Raw genomic sequence first — 16,062 nt, 5'->3', positions numbered from 1 at the left:
TGGTTTCTTTTTGGTGTGTTTCAGTGGTAATCAGAAATCAGAAAGTCCTTCAATAGTCCCACAAATGGGGGAATTTGTCATTTTATAGGTACGGTTCCAATCATATAAAGGTCTCCTGTAGGGAACCTGTAAGTGGAGGTATCTGAAGTAGAGGCTAACAAGCGCCTCTTGTTCCTGATGAAATTAGCTCCCTGCATTGAGATGATAATACTGCAAAATTGCAAAAAATTATAGTGGTGACAATGTGCAATTTTTGTTAGTATAAGAAGGACTAAAATTAAGTGTTCAGATTTGTTATTTGCTGCACAATTGGGATTAGAGATTTAAGTTTGTATCTTAAAAAAAGCTGGAGACTACTAAACAATAGTGCATTTACACTCCTGCCATTAAGTAGCAGTAATAACAGTAGAGAACACTACATCAAAAAGGTAGTTCTTAGTGCTGAGAAAAATGCTTCATTTCTAGTGCCCCAGAACACTAACAGGCAGCACAGATTAAAGCACCAAGGCCCCCTCAGCAGTGCAGAATGCTGTATATAACAAATTATGCATTGACATCGAACGCCAGCAGTGCACTACCTTAGTTCAATCTGAATTACAACTAACTGGCAGCTGTCGTCAAGCTGTCACTGAAAACTCAACAAGACCTGACATATTGATCAGCAAAGTATGTCTGATCACAGAACTTTGCTTTAGATTATTCAACAGAGACCTGTGATACTCTTAGGCCAGATAATCCTTTCAGACGGGTTCCTGGGCAAAATAATCCACCACGTTTTTCAAATCCACAGCTCTGGGGCACCCTGCTAACCCACCTGGTAGATCACATATCATGTATCAACTCTGAAATCTCAAATGCTGCCTCGGTCATTTGCTGCATGCCATCCCCTCTGTCTCGTCGCCTTTCCTTTCCCTTCCAAAAACAAGTGATCTCCCCCAAAGTCTGTGTCTATATTTGTTTTGTTCTAAACAAGCTGGATGGGAAACGGCAAGTAGATTATCATGATGCACTGATTAAGCATACCACACACAAGCCAGTTGATCCCTTCTTTGGGGATGTTCATTTCTTCACAAGAGTCAATACATCACTGAATGTACAGTGTATAATTATCTACTGGAAGGAGTGTGTCTTTCTTACAATACTTAACCGTTTTCACCTAAATGTTGTTTAAAAAAAAAAGTAAATTATTTCTGTCTTCAGAGTATAACTCCAGTTTAACCCCTGAACTGAATCTTTAATCTTAATGAATTTAGTGTACACTTAGTATAGGGGCATTCCGTCCCAACTCAACCAGAATTCTGCACTTGAACAAGTTCATGTCATGGATTTTCTTGAATTAATTAATGTAAAAATTCTATAAAATTCCAGGGCCCTTCAAAAATGCTTATGATAGCGTTACTTCAAATACTTGATTCAAACAATAACTGCACTTTAAATTTCATCCTTTTTGCAGTCCATATGCTTTCTCATTTGTGTTGCAACATTGTGTGCGTCATTTATTTTGTTCTCACCTCGCCATGAATGAGCTGTGCTTATTTTTCTCCCTTTCACAATCTCAGTCACAGAAATGTTCTGTACCACCAGTGTTTCCTCTACATTCATTTAGGAGTGGGGCCCGCCACTGCCACTGTCTGCCACATGTACAGCATATCCTTTTAAATCAAAGCTTTTACCAAAATCTTGTCACTGCTTGTTGTTTATTTACTAGAAAAGAAGGGTTACCACATGGAGGGATCCGAGTACAAGAAAATGGTGCAATGCAGTCCTCAAACCCGGACCAGTATTCTATTTGCTTACAACATTGCCTCAAAGATGCAGCTAAAATCTAACCGCAGTATGCCAACATGCTGATGTTCACAATCATAGTTTAAACTGTTAGTATTCTAATTATGAATAAACATGAGGTAGAGCTGGGACTGATGGGAATGTGAATGATTTTACGGATATTCAATGTTAGCGCCCTGAAACACCAGGCCAAAGGTCAGCTGTTGGCTAATGTCAGTGTCATGGATGAGCTTCTGTGCCTCAAGTTGTTGTGGTGGGTCCCACACCATCAGCAGCCGAGATAGAAATCACTGATTGGCTGTTCAGCAAAGTGAATAAGTGCATGAGAGGTAACATGGAAGAAGAAAGCACCTTGAGCTTGTCACTGTAGTGTCCATGATTTCAACACAGACTGGTTTGTCCTTTTTTCACAGCTCCAGCTCTTCACCAGTGCCATTGCAATTTTTTATGTGACATATTCTCAATTACAAGTTGCTGTATTGGCAGTATTTGTCTAAAAATCCAATCAGTGCTTGATTGATTAGTCCTTGTGGCGTGTTCAAGTGAAACTTTTTTTTAAGACATAGGCAACACAACAGTCAGCCTACACTGGGGCCAATTCCCCAAATATTAGGCAAGTTGTTGTTTTGTTTTTTTTGTTTTTTTTTTACCTGATAATGGGGCAAGATGAAAAGTGAGGATAACCAATGTTATTGCAGTTCATCCTGAAGGGCAACGTACATTTCTCTTTTCATTTTATGTTTGTCAGTGTTGTCTTTTAAAACTACGACCTCGTGTTGGCATTATAGAAAAAGCTAGGTGATCATCTAGGACCGAAATGGTGAACTGACCAATGGACAGGCAGATTTTACCATCCTTAAATCCTTACCAGTGGTGGATAGAGTGCCGAAAATCTGTGCTCAAATACAAGTAAAGTTACATTCCTGAAATATTACTCAGTTACAACTAAAAGACAGACTGGTAGTAAAAAGAATTTAAGTAAAATTAGAAGTTATTCTTCTCAAACACCAGTCAGAGTATGAGTTAATTTTTAATTGTTGATGTTTAATGTATTATCAGTACCAGAAAGTCTCTTAAAGGAGTTTCCATTTCTCCAAAACTTCAGTTTGAGTTACTCCCGCTCTGTTTGGCTCAGTGGCCATGGTCACCTCTACAGAGTTTGTGTTTTATGTCCAAATGTCAGGCTTTTCATTGGCCCATTTGTGATCAGATAGCCCCACTGGCTACACAAATGCAGATGAATCATTTGGATATTATTGCTCACATTGCTCAAGTATGTTTTTAAGAGTAACTAAATAGATTACAAGCATACTTAAATGCAACTACAATTACAGAAAGAATAACATAGAAAATTACCTAATTATGGTAATTTGACTTCCACCCCTTACAGTGTTTTCTATTTCACATTGTGAAGTTTAAAGCTCATAATGACACCGAAGGTTGATTGTTGTACATATCCTTCACAATTGCACACCATACAGGGAGCTGAAGATTGGTGTGATGTGAATACCTCGTTTCTTTCACAAAGATAGAAATATATATAGACATTCGTGTTAAAAAGGAAAACAGTGGGTTGAGTGTTGACACAAGTGTCTCTCAGAGATGTTGGGAACTGACACATTTGTAGAAACAACTGCTGTTGTGGAATAGCCCTTTAGATCCCGTTGTATGTAAACCTTTCTTAATGGTTATCTTTTATTCATGCTCAATGGTTGACAGCTATAAAATGGTCTTTACAGTGTAAAAGAATGAATAAATGGACCTTGGTGCTAAGTGAATGGGGAAGTATGAAAACAACACACAATGAAGGAGCTATGTGAAAGGACGGATTGTGACTAAATAAATGGATGAATGGAGTACATGTAAAAGGGAACCTTCCACAGTTTGTTACGAATATCAGATGTACTTCTGCATTCAGGGTCAGCTGTCTCCTGCCATTGTTCCACAGTAAAATGACCCAATTCAAAGCAAAATCCTTATTTAATTAAATCCTGAATTTTAGTACTCACTTTTCCTCAGATGGGTTATCGAGGCTATGTGCACAGTAAGTGTTTGTGATTAACATGATTGTGGGTGATTTAATGATGAACAGTACTGTCTATATGGTGAGACTGAGCCGGGGGAACTGTGATGTTCCCTTTGAATGGAGGTATTGAGTTTGGCTGGTGTGTATTGCAGCACCTTATTAACAGAGTATTGGGCTTCAGTGTGACTCCATCAGACAAATCAAGGCAACCTAGACCTAGGACCCGATTAGTATGCTAATAAAGTCTCCTCTAATGACTGATTAGCAATTCAGCGGATTTTGTTCCTCGCTCTGCTTGTACACACAAATAAGTGAAACGCTCTCTTAGCATGCACGTATACGCGCGCACGCCATGCTAATAGGTTGCACATTTATTTTTTATGTTTCTCAATGCTGGCAATTTATTTAAGACTCTCCCTCCCTCCCCTCTTTGGTAGTTTGTCTTGTTCACGCTCACCTAGCACACAGAAAGGATGATTAAATTGTTTGAAATATAATTTGAATGTGCGAAGCGCTTAAGCACAGTTATTATGGAGGAGATTGTTTTTTGTTTGTCCGTCTGTTTGTTCTGACTGACAGCAGCAGAAAAGTTTACTCTCTGTGGGAGTTTGACCTGCCTGTTGTTTGATACATGGAGATTCACTCGCCCTCGGTGCACGACAACAGCACCGTCACAGATGACACTGACAGCAGAGTGCGTTATTGTGTTGGACATGTAACACATGGTGAGCAACATGTCTAACCCTCTTCCATCTGTGTGTTCCTCAGTGCTCAGCGGCCTCTGCTCCAATGACTGTCCGGAAGATGTCAAGGTAGGAAATCTGTCTTTGTTTGTCCACTTTTCTAATGACAGCATAAACCCAAGTATTGTGTGATAGGACTGTTTCTTATATCTCTGACCACTGACAGGTGTGACCAGGTGTATCTGTCTAGGTGCACTTGTGTGTCCCCATTTCACTTGTGTGTCCCCATTTCACTTGTGCGTCCATGCATGCATCTTAATCTTCCTAAAGAGCCATGTACTCAGCACTGTTTCAGCAGTAAGAGAGAGAGACGGGCTTAAATATCCCAATTTCTGGCTGAACTTCTTCTCTACGGGGAGGATAAACTTTATATTCAGGAAATTAAGGAAAGGGATTTGAATTGGTGATGTGTTTTTGAGCTCTAAGGCAGTATAAGCTCCTCTTTTTATGTAAAGCACCTTTCTTTTAGTGCAGCCTGAAAAACATTACAAAAAATAGAAAAGCGCAAAAATATTTTTTGAAATATTTTTTTATGTGATAAAATATCACCTGATTTCTGCCAGTGAACATCCTCTTTCTATTGATTGTCAGTAGTGCATGCTTTTACCGTACAGTATCTAATATTTTCCAAAAAAAGAAAATCTGTGTAAGAGCAGATTAACGCCAGGTGAGACTTTTCCAACTAGTTGCTCAGAGTCACTTTGAAGGTGATAGTCTCTGCTTAAAGAGGGTTGTGTTTGTTTGTATTTAGAGTAACAGGTATCTGTTCATAGTTACCTTCTGCTCACATTTTCTTACATTTCCAAGTTTTCATATCTGAGCTTATGTGATGAGGCCAGAAAACCCTAATCGGGTCGATACAGTTCTGCCTTTCACACTGGTCCCAGTTTGACCTTAAGCTGCAGTTGTGGTTCTAGCTTAATTGCCAAAAGTTTTGAAAAGAGAATTGCATCACTGCATACTTACAAGAAGCAGATACCACAACATACAAACTTGGAGCAGGTAAATACAAAAAATAACACATTGACAGGTGGTATACAGAAAAAACTGTTGTATCCTCCGTCTCAACAATCACTCAGGAGAAACAGTAGAAAGTAATGCTCCAGCAATGTGCCCTGGCACCCAGTTGATTAGACAGGATAGGGGGGCACCAGGTTACGTTGGGGTCAAAGAAAGTTAAGCCAGGTTCAAATGTTTTGGCAGATGACCCTTTTTTCACTACATGTTCTCAGGAGCCCTCTGATTGAGCACAGTGGCTTCATTGAAAGGAAGAAGGGAGCTATGTGTTGCTTTAGACACATTTTTACACAATCATCTATAAGAGCCATCTTAGAGGTAAAGAACTCAGAGTTGAAATCAGCTAAGCAGTAAACAATGCTCTACTCCTTTACATTAACTGATGGATGGAGCTACTAGTTACATTACAGACAGCAGATATCAGGGTCCAGCGCACTCACCAACCTGGAACAACCTCCAACCCTGATCGAGAGGAGCTGATGTGCACTGACCCACGGAAATTGACCCACAACGTTTGACTTGCATCATTGAGGCTGTCTGAATGGGGTTTAATGTTACAAATGTACTCAGAAGTAAAAAAAAAAAAAAAAGAAAGGCCTTCGATGTGGTAAAGTGCAATGAGAGGCTGGGAATGAACCTCAAAAATGAACTTTCTTACAAATTGGAGCTTCTGAACTATAAATGCGCTTTTGAAGTTGAATGAAGCCATCAGTTTCTGGAGCGTTTAGCTTTAAGCTCCTTTTATTCGTCCCAGAGAGCTAATGTCTGAGGATCATGTGTAGGTGGACAGAGAGATGAGACAGAAATACAGCAGCCGAGCATCACTTCTTATACAACCTCTCAGCAGTGGAAGGCCCTTTGCACAACACATTAGCTCTGACATCAACAGGAGGCTGCCGGTGTTCGAGTTGTTGTGGTTTTCTGTCTGTCTACTCTTCTACCCGCTTGTTGTCAAACTGAACGGTATGATGAATGCTGTAGATGAGTGGAGCTCGCGGCTGTTTCTCCTCCTCTCCTCTCTCATCCATCACCCCCTCTATCTTTTCATTTCACTCTGCCGCTCCTCTTAGTCATACCTCTCTTCCTCTGTCTTTCTTTCAGCCCACTAATCTGCTCCTCTGTGCTCCCTCTCCCTCGCTCTCTCACTCTCTCCCTTTCCTTTTTTGACCTCATTTCTATTCCTCCCTCACCCGACTGCTCAGTGTCACAGCATATAGGGCCAAGTCTCTGCTTGCAAGTGTAACAGGCCTCGTGATTAGCTGATGTAAAGTGAAGGATGGTGCGACAGATCTCTTCATTAGTCGTCATCCTTTCATAATGAAGAGATAAGACGACCCCTCTGTATCCGCCCACACAGGCGTCACAAACACGCTGCCGTCACACTCATTTACGCTCAGTCAGATTCCAGACAGCTAGGTCAGACATTTGCCCGGTCACCTCGTGAAAATGAAAGTAAAACGCTGCTCAAGGTCACTGTGCTGACAAAATGCCCGTGTGTCTTCCTGCCCACGCTCTCTTGTTGCGTCTCTTTTTCTTTTCCTCCCCTCCCTGCTTGTTTCTCCCTGTCCTCTTCCGCGCTGACAGCCAGCTGATGTGAAAAAACATACTTGCAAAATGTCAAAATATGTCTGTCTTTTTATTTGTGTTTGTATGTGTGTTATTGCAGCCTTTTGGTGTTAACCAGCCAGGTCCCTATGTAATGTACACCACAGTGGACTCCAACGGCTACCTGAAAAATGCCTCAGGTAAGTACTTTTTTAATAAATGTCTTACCACGGTAGCTTTCACATCTTATGCTAAACAGCCCGCCTCGCTGACAGAGAATAGCCAGAGAGGGATTTATTTTTCTGAAAATGTCACCGCCTGAGCTCTTAGACATCCATGTCAGATTTATTAATAACTTAACCTCCTAACAATGACAGCTGTCCTTATTCTGGCTGAACCCCACAGGGTTTGTTTTGGAGGATTTTAGGAAAAGATTGAATGAGAGAAGGAGGCACGGAATGATTTATTTTCCAGCTTTATTTTGTACTTTTTTATAGATGAGAATATAGCCTCTGTGCCTTAAAGACGAAAGCTGAGGCTGAAAGGGCGGTTAAGGAAAAGGCTAAATCAAGGTCCTCCCAAAGACTACTGTTATAGGAGAATCAGTCAGTTTGATAAGCAATAAGCTTGTGAGGAGTGTGTCTGCTTAGTTCACATTATTCTATCTGCATTTGAAAGTACATTTGGGACTTGTTAGATTACTATATTTTCCTACGACCTTAGATACAGTTCTCACTCAAATTTGTATTTTGTAAAATGTAATATATCTTAATGTAAGTTTGTAAGAGGAAAATTAATATTCAGCTGTTGCTTGTCAGGATTCATTTTTTACAGTTTTCCAACACTATCAATGAAATATTTAGCCTGGAGTTACTGCGGTGGAACTGTCTATGGGATACAGCTTTCTCATAGTTGCTGCAAGGCTATCGTGGAAATAAGCTGTGAAAGCTTGCAAAGCACCAGGGGTCTTTTTTCCTGTGAAGTTTCTTCCACAGTGAAGCATCATTCAACAAGCTGTAGCTTCCTCATTTCTTCCTCTCACTTCAGTCCAGGGCACATGTTTTTCTGGGAGGAATCAGAATTTAGTTTTTGTTACAATTTGAAAAGCCACAGAAGAGCCGAGCATGTATATGGTTTTGTTTTGGAGAGCTGAATCACCTGCAGTTCTTTTTACATTTGTTACTTCTTTTGACAATCCACATAAGAGCTGATGGTATTATGCACGGAACTAGTCAGGACAGAATCAGGAATAGGTGTGAATATTTTCATTAATGATTAATCTGACGATTATTTTTGCAACTAATCATTTAGCCTACAAACAAATAAAAGAGTGTGAAAAATGCTCATCACAATTTCCCAGAGCCCAAAAAAACATCTTCAAGTTGCTCCTTTTATCCAACCAACAGTGTAAAACCCAAATACTCTTACTGAATAATATTAAATATCATACATTACAAAGAAAGCAGCTAATCCTTAAATTTAAGAGGCTAACAAGCAAATGTTAGACGTATGTACTTAAAAGATAACTTCAGTTATTTTAAAATAATTAGAGATTAATTTTCTTTCCACCAACAAGTCAATCAAATGATCATTGCAGCTTGAATCGAGAGCGATGGAGGTGAATTTCTGTTGCTCATTAGAGTATTTTTATGAAGAAAAGCTCCAGCCCCTGTATCCTCGAGGGGCTACTCCCTCCTCTAAACATCTTCAACATCTGGCTGTGTTCTGTACTCTCAACAGAACACAAGGTACCATGCTGTAGAGGTTTTGGTCACAATTAAATCTCTCACATAGAATATGTAAATGGAATCCTTTTTATAATCTTTATGTTGTATCCTGTAGGGTTCTTGGGTCTCCACTATATTTATCTAACACATATTTACTTAAGTCAAAACAATTAAACTTAAAGGATGATTAAAGGATGATTTGTCCTAAACACACCACAAAGATAGTTGGTTGTTGAGTCTAATTCTCAGACTGTCAAATATCAACATTTTGGGTTGGTAAATTGTCCCGAGGCGGCAAAATTTGAGGAGGGCTGGAGTAAGAATGGGGGGCTGAGAGGTCTCTGCAGTTACACGACACTAAGACGCGTTTTCTCCCCATGTCAGTTCTGTCTTGTTTTTTACGTTGTTTCGTCTCGCTATGTCTGTTGTGCATTATATGCACTGTTGAAATTAGTCTTGTGATGCCGTGTCGTGTGCTATGATGAAAAATAATCATTTCAAAAGCAATAAAACTAGAGTGATAGTCTGTTTGGAAAATGTAGGGAGTAGAAAGTGCAGATATTTGTGATGAAATTTAGTCATGAAAAGTAAAAAGTTTTCACAAAAATAAATATTCAAGTAAATCACAGATACCTGAAAAATCTAATGAGCAAATTCCAATAAACTGTAAGGGGGACAAAAAACTCACATTTACTTGTTTATTTGTCTCACATCATAGCAGAAAAACACTGAACAATCAACATAAGTACAGTAACAAAGTATCTGTGCTTTGTAACATCCCACCTCTGCTAGTATTACAAATGTCAGAAATCATTAGGCTGATTAACACTTCCCTCTCCTACCACTTCAGACTAATGAGACTAGATTCATAGGTAGAGAGGAAGATGCACAGAAGGATGAGACAAGACATTGAGGACAGCAGTGCTGTGCCGTATTAGCTGCAGTTAACCTAGTTGATGTTACATTGTGGGAAGGACGCAGAGCTGGATGAGGACAAGATGCCCTGACAGCCTGGGGTCAGGGATATATATAGTCTGTGTGTGTGTCTGCACTCCTGTGTGCGGCGTAATCCAACTGTGTCAGATTCCATTGTTTCATTTATCTGTTGGCACAGTTGGAATATATACGTACTTAAAGATTGAGTGGACAGATCACAGTCCAGCATCATTATCATTTCACCAGCAATAGAGCTTTAAGCTTCTTGCTACAAAACCGTGTTAAAACTAATCTTCCAAAGGCTGCAGAGTTTTCAATTAGGTCTTCTGTGTCCAAGCCCAAAAACTCTGAGTGGACAAAATATTAAGACTAGCCATCCTGTACTTAGCTGTCTTAAAGCGTGACGAAAACCCCACGGTTTCATTCCCTCTCCAAACACTCCACTGCTTTAAAATATGCAGTTACACAGGCGTAAAGAGAAATGGTGAAAGCTTGGGAGTGAGGGGGTGAGGGGGGTGAGGGGGGGTGAGGAGGGAAGCCTATCACCACCTGCACCCAAACGCACTGCAGAGAAGATGGAGAGTGATATAGAATCCCACTAAACGTGGAGGCGGTGAGTTTTAAAATCACACTAAAGGGAGATAGTGAAAAAAATCCAGTGATTATCTTCAGCCTGAACTAAAAAATAAACTGAAACATCTGCAGCATGTAAGGAGATAGTTTACACCTGTAAAGATGCATTTTTCAAGGCTTTGCGGTCCTACATGGCCAAATGTATTCGGACACTAAAACCAAAATACTTACCGCAAAATCAGCTTCCACTCTTCTGGGAGGCTTTGAACGAGAATTTTTAACCTGGATGCAGGAATTTGCTCCCATTCACCCAGTATAGGGTGGGCCGCTCACAGTCCGCATTTCAAATAATCCCAAAGGTATTGAATGTGACCGAGGTCAGGGCTCTGTGCAGACCAGTTACGCTCTTACACAACAAACTGGGAAAATCAATTTTCATACACCTTTAGTGAGTTTCAGCTCATTATACAGCTGTCCAGCCCTTAACTTTACTGTTTTGGTTGACTTTCACAGCTGTTATTGTCATTTTTTGATAAAACACTATAAAAGCCAACTGAACACTACGTGCTCAGCATCAAACAGCTGACAGACTCTGTAAGCGACTAGCTGGTGGACACAGTGGAGCATTAAGCAGAATAAGGAGACAGATATTTCCCTCAGGAGGTGGTTGAGACCAAAAACAGAGCTTAAAGAGAATGAATGTTAGACTAAAAGATCCCAGACTGAAGTGTACAAAAGTGTGGAGGCTGGGCTGTCCATATACTTTTGATTGTTTTGTAAGTTGGAGAAATATGGTAGAATTTATAGTTTTGCATGATAATTCGTCAACACTAAAAGATACACTGTTAGACGTGATATCCGAACAACACATCCAGACCATCAGTATAGTTAATGATAGTCAATGTTGTGTTTGTAAACCCCAAAACATTTTCTTTAAAAGTGGATTTGGGAATCTGGATACCATGTTACTAGCATATGGTAAAACTGATTTCTGTCACAAAAATATTAAGAAGAAAACGCTCCCAGACACTCTGAGAGGTGAAATGAAGCAGGATGGGTCAAACTAGTGGTGTTGAAGACTTATTCCATTTAACCGTAAAGCCTGTGGGTTCAATTCCCACTGGAAAGTTCAGATCAGGTCTTCCACTCACACACACAAGATTGTTAACAAAGTTATCTTATTTCTCTCCTGGATGAAGTCGGTCCATCTAGTTTACATGAAGAGCAGCTGGTCTTGATATTTATTCCCCTCAGCCAGTTCAGCTCCTTCTGGAAAGGTTCTCTCGACCCAGGACAATGTCATTATTTTCCTACTTTAGTATGTTCAGTTACCAGAATCGGATTTACTGAACATCAGAAAATCCCTGCATATTACATTCTGCTCGTCATAACTCCGATTTCTCTTCCAATGTGTGTTTGACTGGAGTGCACAGAAAGGGGAAGAGAGCCAGAGTAGCCAAAGGCTTTGCCGGCACAACTCCCCAGACCCCTCATTTAACAGCAGCAAAGTGCTGCCAGGGAGCAGGCTGACTCTGTGTGTGTGTGTGTGTGTGTGTGTGTGTGTCTGTGTGTGTCTGTGTGTGTCTGTGTGTGTGTGTGTGCGTGTGCGTGTGTGTCTGTGTCTGTGTGTGTGCCTGCGTGTGTGTGTGCCTGCGTGTGTGTGTGTCTGTGTGTGTGTGTGTGTGTTCGTGCGCAGTGATTTAAAGTGTATTTATTCTGTAGCTTGTAGCTCGGGGAACAGCCAGCGAGACTGCCTGAGATGAGCAATGATGGGGCGCCCACAAACACACACACACTCATACATACACACACCCAGGATGTCTGAGCCTCTCCACTGGGGCCCAACGATCTTCACTTACCCTTCACCCTCCTGAAAGGGAGAATGGAAAGGAGAGATTATGATATGCTGAGAGACAGAGACGAGGCAGAGACGACATGGTAAATAAATGGAGTAACTGTACAAAACAAGGATGGGGCAGCGACTGAATGATACAGGATGGATAACAGATAGAGAGTTTAAGTGGAGAAGGACAGACAGATGAAGCGGGTCAGGGACGATCATGAGCTGCTGGGACTAAAGGAAGAGACGAGAAAGAGATGGATGAATACAGCAGCAGAAGTAAAGTAATGTTAGTCTAGTAGGATATCTGACACACAAACACACACACACAACACAAACACACACACACACACACACACACAACACAGTATGTAATACATACAGACTCAGGCATATCACAGTGATAATGCCACCCTCTTATCTGACAAGTAAAGGTCAATAGCAACACTGACAGTTTCTCTAACTCTTCTGTGTGTGTGTGTGTGTGTGTGTGTGTGTGTACCTGTGTGTACCTGTGTGTACCTGTGCAGGTGTACATACAGTATGTGCCTTTGTTTTTCCTAAGCTTGTGTGTCCATTATGTTCTGTGTGTGGCAGTGTGTGTACACACATGCACTCCCTGACATTTGTGTCTTCATGACCTTGCATGTCTGTGTTTGTGTGTACATGTGAGCCAGTACTGTGCGATGCCTCTTACTAAGCAGGTTGGATGGATGAGCCTGTGCTGTGATTCTGACAACACCACACCTCATTATCAACTGACTCCTGCTGAGACAGGGAGGGAGGGAGGGAGGGAGGGAGGGGTGGGGGGAGACAAGTGGGCAGGTGGAGATGAATAGTTGAAGTTATTCATTAACAACCTTTTTTATTCCTCTCTCTCTCTTCCTCTCTCTTCCTCTCTCTTCCTCTGTCTCTATGGACACTGAGAGATGCTGAGAAGCAAAAACACCGCATTGTGTTTCCCACTGACGTCCTGCTCACACACAGTCAAGGGACTATTTATCTTTAGATGCCAAGGGAACAGTATTACATGCTTTCACTGGCAATATTAAGATTACAGTCAACAAACAAAAAGACAAGGAAGACTATTGATTGTGTTCTCAGGAGCCGTTATCATCTATTCCAGTAACTCCAAAGTTGACTTCCTTTTATTAAAGTAACCCCACTGCTTTGAATTAATCAAGCATATTGGTGGCAGAGTGTGTTGTCACCTTTTATTATGGTTGTTTTATGACCCACATAAAGGTAACAGAAGAGAAAAACAATTTCAAGTCTATTAGCCACTATCAGAAGCAATGACACCGTAGAGTTATAATGTCTATTATGGTGTAATAACTCTTTAAACCGTCCTCACTCCAGTATTCCTAACATAGACTGCATATAAAGATGGCTAATGTCTCTCCATTTCCTCCAAATATACAAAAATGAAGGCAAAATAGCCCAATACGAGCCCAGCCATCTTCCACTGGTGACATCAGAGTTTTCACTGTGGCTGTGGTATTAAGTTTGCCACCCATAAACCCACCCGCTTAATTGCGAGCAGTACTTGGCTGTCAATCATGATGTCATCAAATACTGTAACTAATTAAAAAAAACCTCATCAGAAAATAAAGAGACTTGAACATACATCCACACAGTAAGAACAGCGTAACACGGCAGACACCATCTGTGTGGAAAATGTATTTGTACTTGGAGTTTTATAGTTTGGCCCTTGTCCATCTTTTAAGACGCCTCTGCCAGCTAGCAGAGATGTTTTGGCTTCACCTTTGGAGAGTTGTCATGTTGTCTATCTGTCTATCTTTATACAGACAAATTTGAGGTAGAGGTACTCAAGATACCGCTAAGATAAAAAAAGCTCTGTGCTGCGCTGCAAACTTTAACACTTAAAAAGTAGAATCACGTTTACATGACACTCAAGAAAACCGAATTACTTTGTTAGTCCGACTATGATCAGATTTTTAAGATGCATGTATACACCTTAGTCTGACTGAAATCAGACCGGATCAGATTTCTCATAGTCGTGGATTATCTTTTTCGTGAGCCGGAAGTAGAAGGACTGCAGTGGCGGCGGTGGCGGCGGTGGCGGCGTCTTTCCTCCAAAATAACCACAAGCAAGAGCGCCATTTTGCATCTAATGTGTGTAATTATCATGTACACCATATACGAAGTGTACAAAGATGTGGCTTCGTCTCGCTCTTCGTACGCCATCTTTCTTGAATGCCGAGGCAGCTGGTGACGTGAAGAGGTCAGCTGGAGGTGTCTCTGTTACCACTAGTTGAAATGGGTGCAGCGCCACCCATCGTACCAGGGTATGACATGCTCCTGCCCAATAAGTAGATTTTCTCACCGGCATGTATACTCGGACAGTTGCAGTTGTCTGATTGAGTAGCATAGTCGAACTATGACTGTAATCTGACTAAGATGGGCATGTAAACGTACTGAGTGAGTTTTGGTTGTTTTCTGTTCTGTTCCTTAGCTGTGGTGTTGAATAATGGGCAGAACATTTTTCCAACAACTTTATGTTCCAGTGCACTTAACCACTGGCCAAATACCAAATGTCATAACTTTATCATTTTATTCTATTGAAAATTTGTGTGTTTTACTGTAATTGTCATATGACTTATTGAATTATGGCCAGCAATGTGTTTGTGAGGTCACAGTGACCTTCACCTCTGACCTTTGGGCCCCAAATTGTTATCAGTTCACCTCTGAGTCAGAGTGAACATTTGTACCAGATTTGAAGAAATTTCATGCATTCTTGTGATGTTGTGTTCATGTCATTACTGAGTCATTTGCGAGTTCTTCAGTTCAGTAAAACATTGTTTGTCCAACAAGACAAAGATTTTTCACAATTGCATTGGATCTGTGGTTACGAGTTGGTCCAGCTGCTCGTACTCCAGTGAACCAGCCTGCATGTGTACTTCATTTCATGTATGTTAATTATTTTTTGTTCAACTTGTATGTAAATTGCCATTTATGTTAAAACTGTGTTTATGTTGTGCATTACTGGCTATGGGCCTTCCCTGCTGGATAAATCAGCATAGATGGTCTATGCTGTTTGTTTCCAGCAGGGTTTACAAATCAGCAACACCTTTTCTGGGAGGGCAGTTTTTTTATAAACAGCTTTTGAGACTATTAAAAAGTCGTCAGTCGTTGTGCAGCGAGACAGAAGTCAGAATTTCCTTTGAGGTACTTTTAAGTCTTTTTCCTCTGTCAAATGATTTGTGGTTTGTCAAAATACACCATTTCCTCTGAGGGTTTTTTTGTATTTAGTAGATCATCATGGCTTCTGTAATATACTTGGATGGAAATCCAGCAATTTTCATTGCCAATAGCCCGTGATTACATTAGTTTCTTTGAACCCAACATATTTGACTGTTAGTGCCACCAAGCCGCAAATTGAAATAGAATGGATAATGCTGTAACGCTAACAGGCATATATAAATAATGGACAGAGAGACTGGAGCAGTTAGCGGTGTCCAAACGGGACGAGTGTGTCTACCGTGCCAAAGATTATTATGCAGAGAGGGAAGAAAGGGAGGACATTAGAGAAAGAAGTGACAGGAAGAGGGAGGACAGGGGGAGACACCCAGAGAAAAGAGTGAGTGCTTACAGGGAGGAGAATCATAACAGGCCCAGATCAATGTGGAGCTCTCTGCAGACTGTCCAATTAGGCTAATGAGTTCAGGGGATTAGCAATGGCTCGCTTTCCCTCTCTCTCTCTCACACACATACACACACACACACACACACACACACACACACACATTTATTGTACATGCACAGTCTTTAAAAAACACATGTTCACCTCAAGCAACACATTCACGAACATATTTATCATAACTTAACCTTTAAGACATTTTGAAAATT

At 40.8% G+C, this 16,062-nt stretch overlaps 1 protein-coding gene across 1 annotated transcript in view; it reads left to right on the top strand.

Moving 5' to 3' along the window:
* itfg1 (integrin alpha FG-GAP repeat containing 1) overlaps window positions 1-16,062 on the top strand; it is a 140,421-nt gene that overhangs the window by 99,971 nt on the left and 24,388 nt on the right. Inside the window, exons 13-14 of the mRNA XM_030414566.1 lie at window positions 4,580-4,623; window positions 7,238-7,316. Of these exons, the coding sequence (XP_030270426.1) occupies window positions 4,580-4,623; window positions 7,238-7,316 (123 nt within the window). The remainder of the gene's footprint in view (window positions 1-4,579; window positions 4,624-7,237; window positions 7,317-16,062) is intronic.

The sequence above is a fragment of the Sparus aurata genome, chromosome 4 (assembly GCF_900880675.1).
Source record: "Sparus aurata chromosome 4, fSpaAur1.1, whole genome shotgun sequence".
Taxonomy (NCBI): domain Eukaryota; kingdom Metazoa; phylum Chordata; class Actinopteri; order Spariformes; family Sparidae; genus Sparus; species Sparus aurata.
This window is presented reverse-complemented; position numbering and strand designations above follow the sequence as displayed.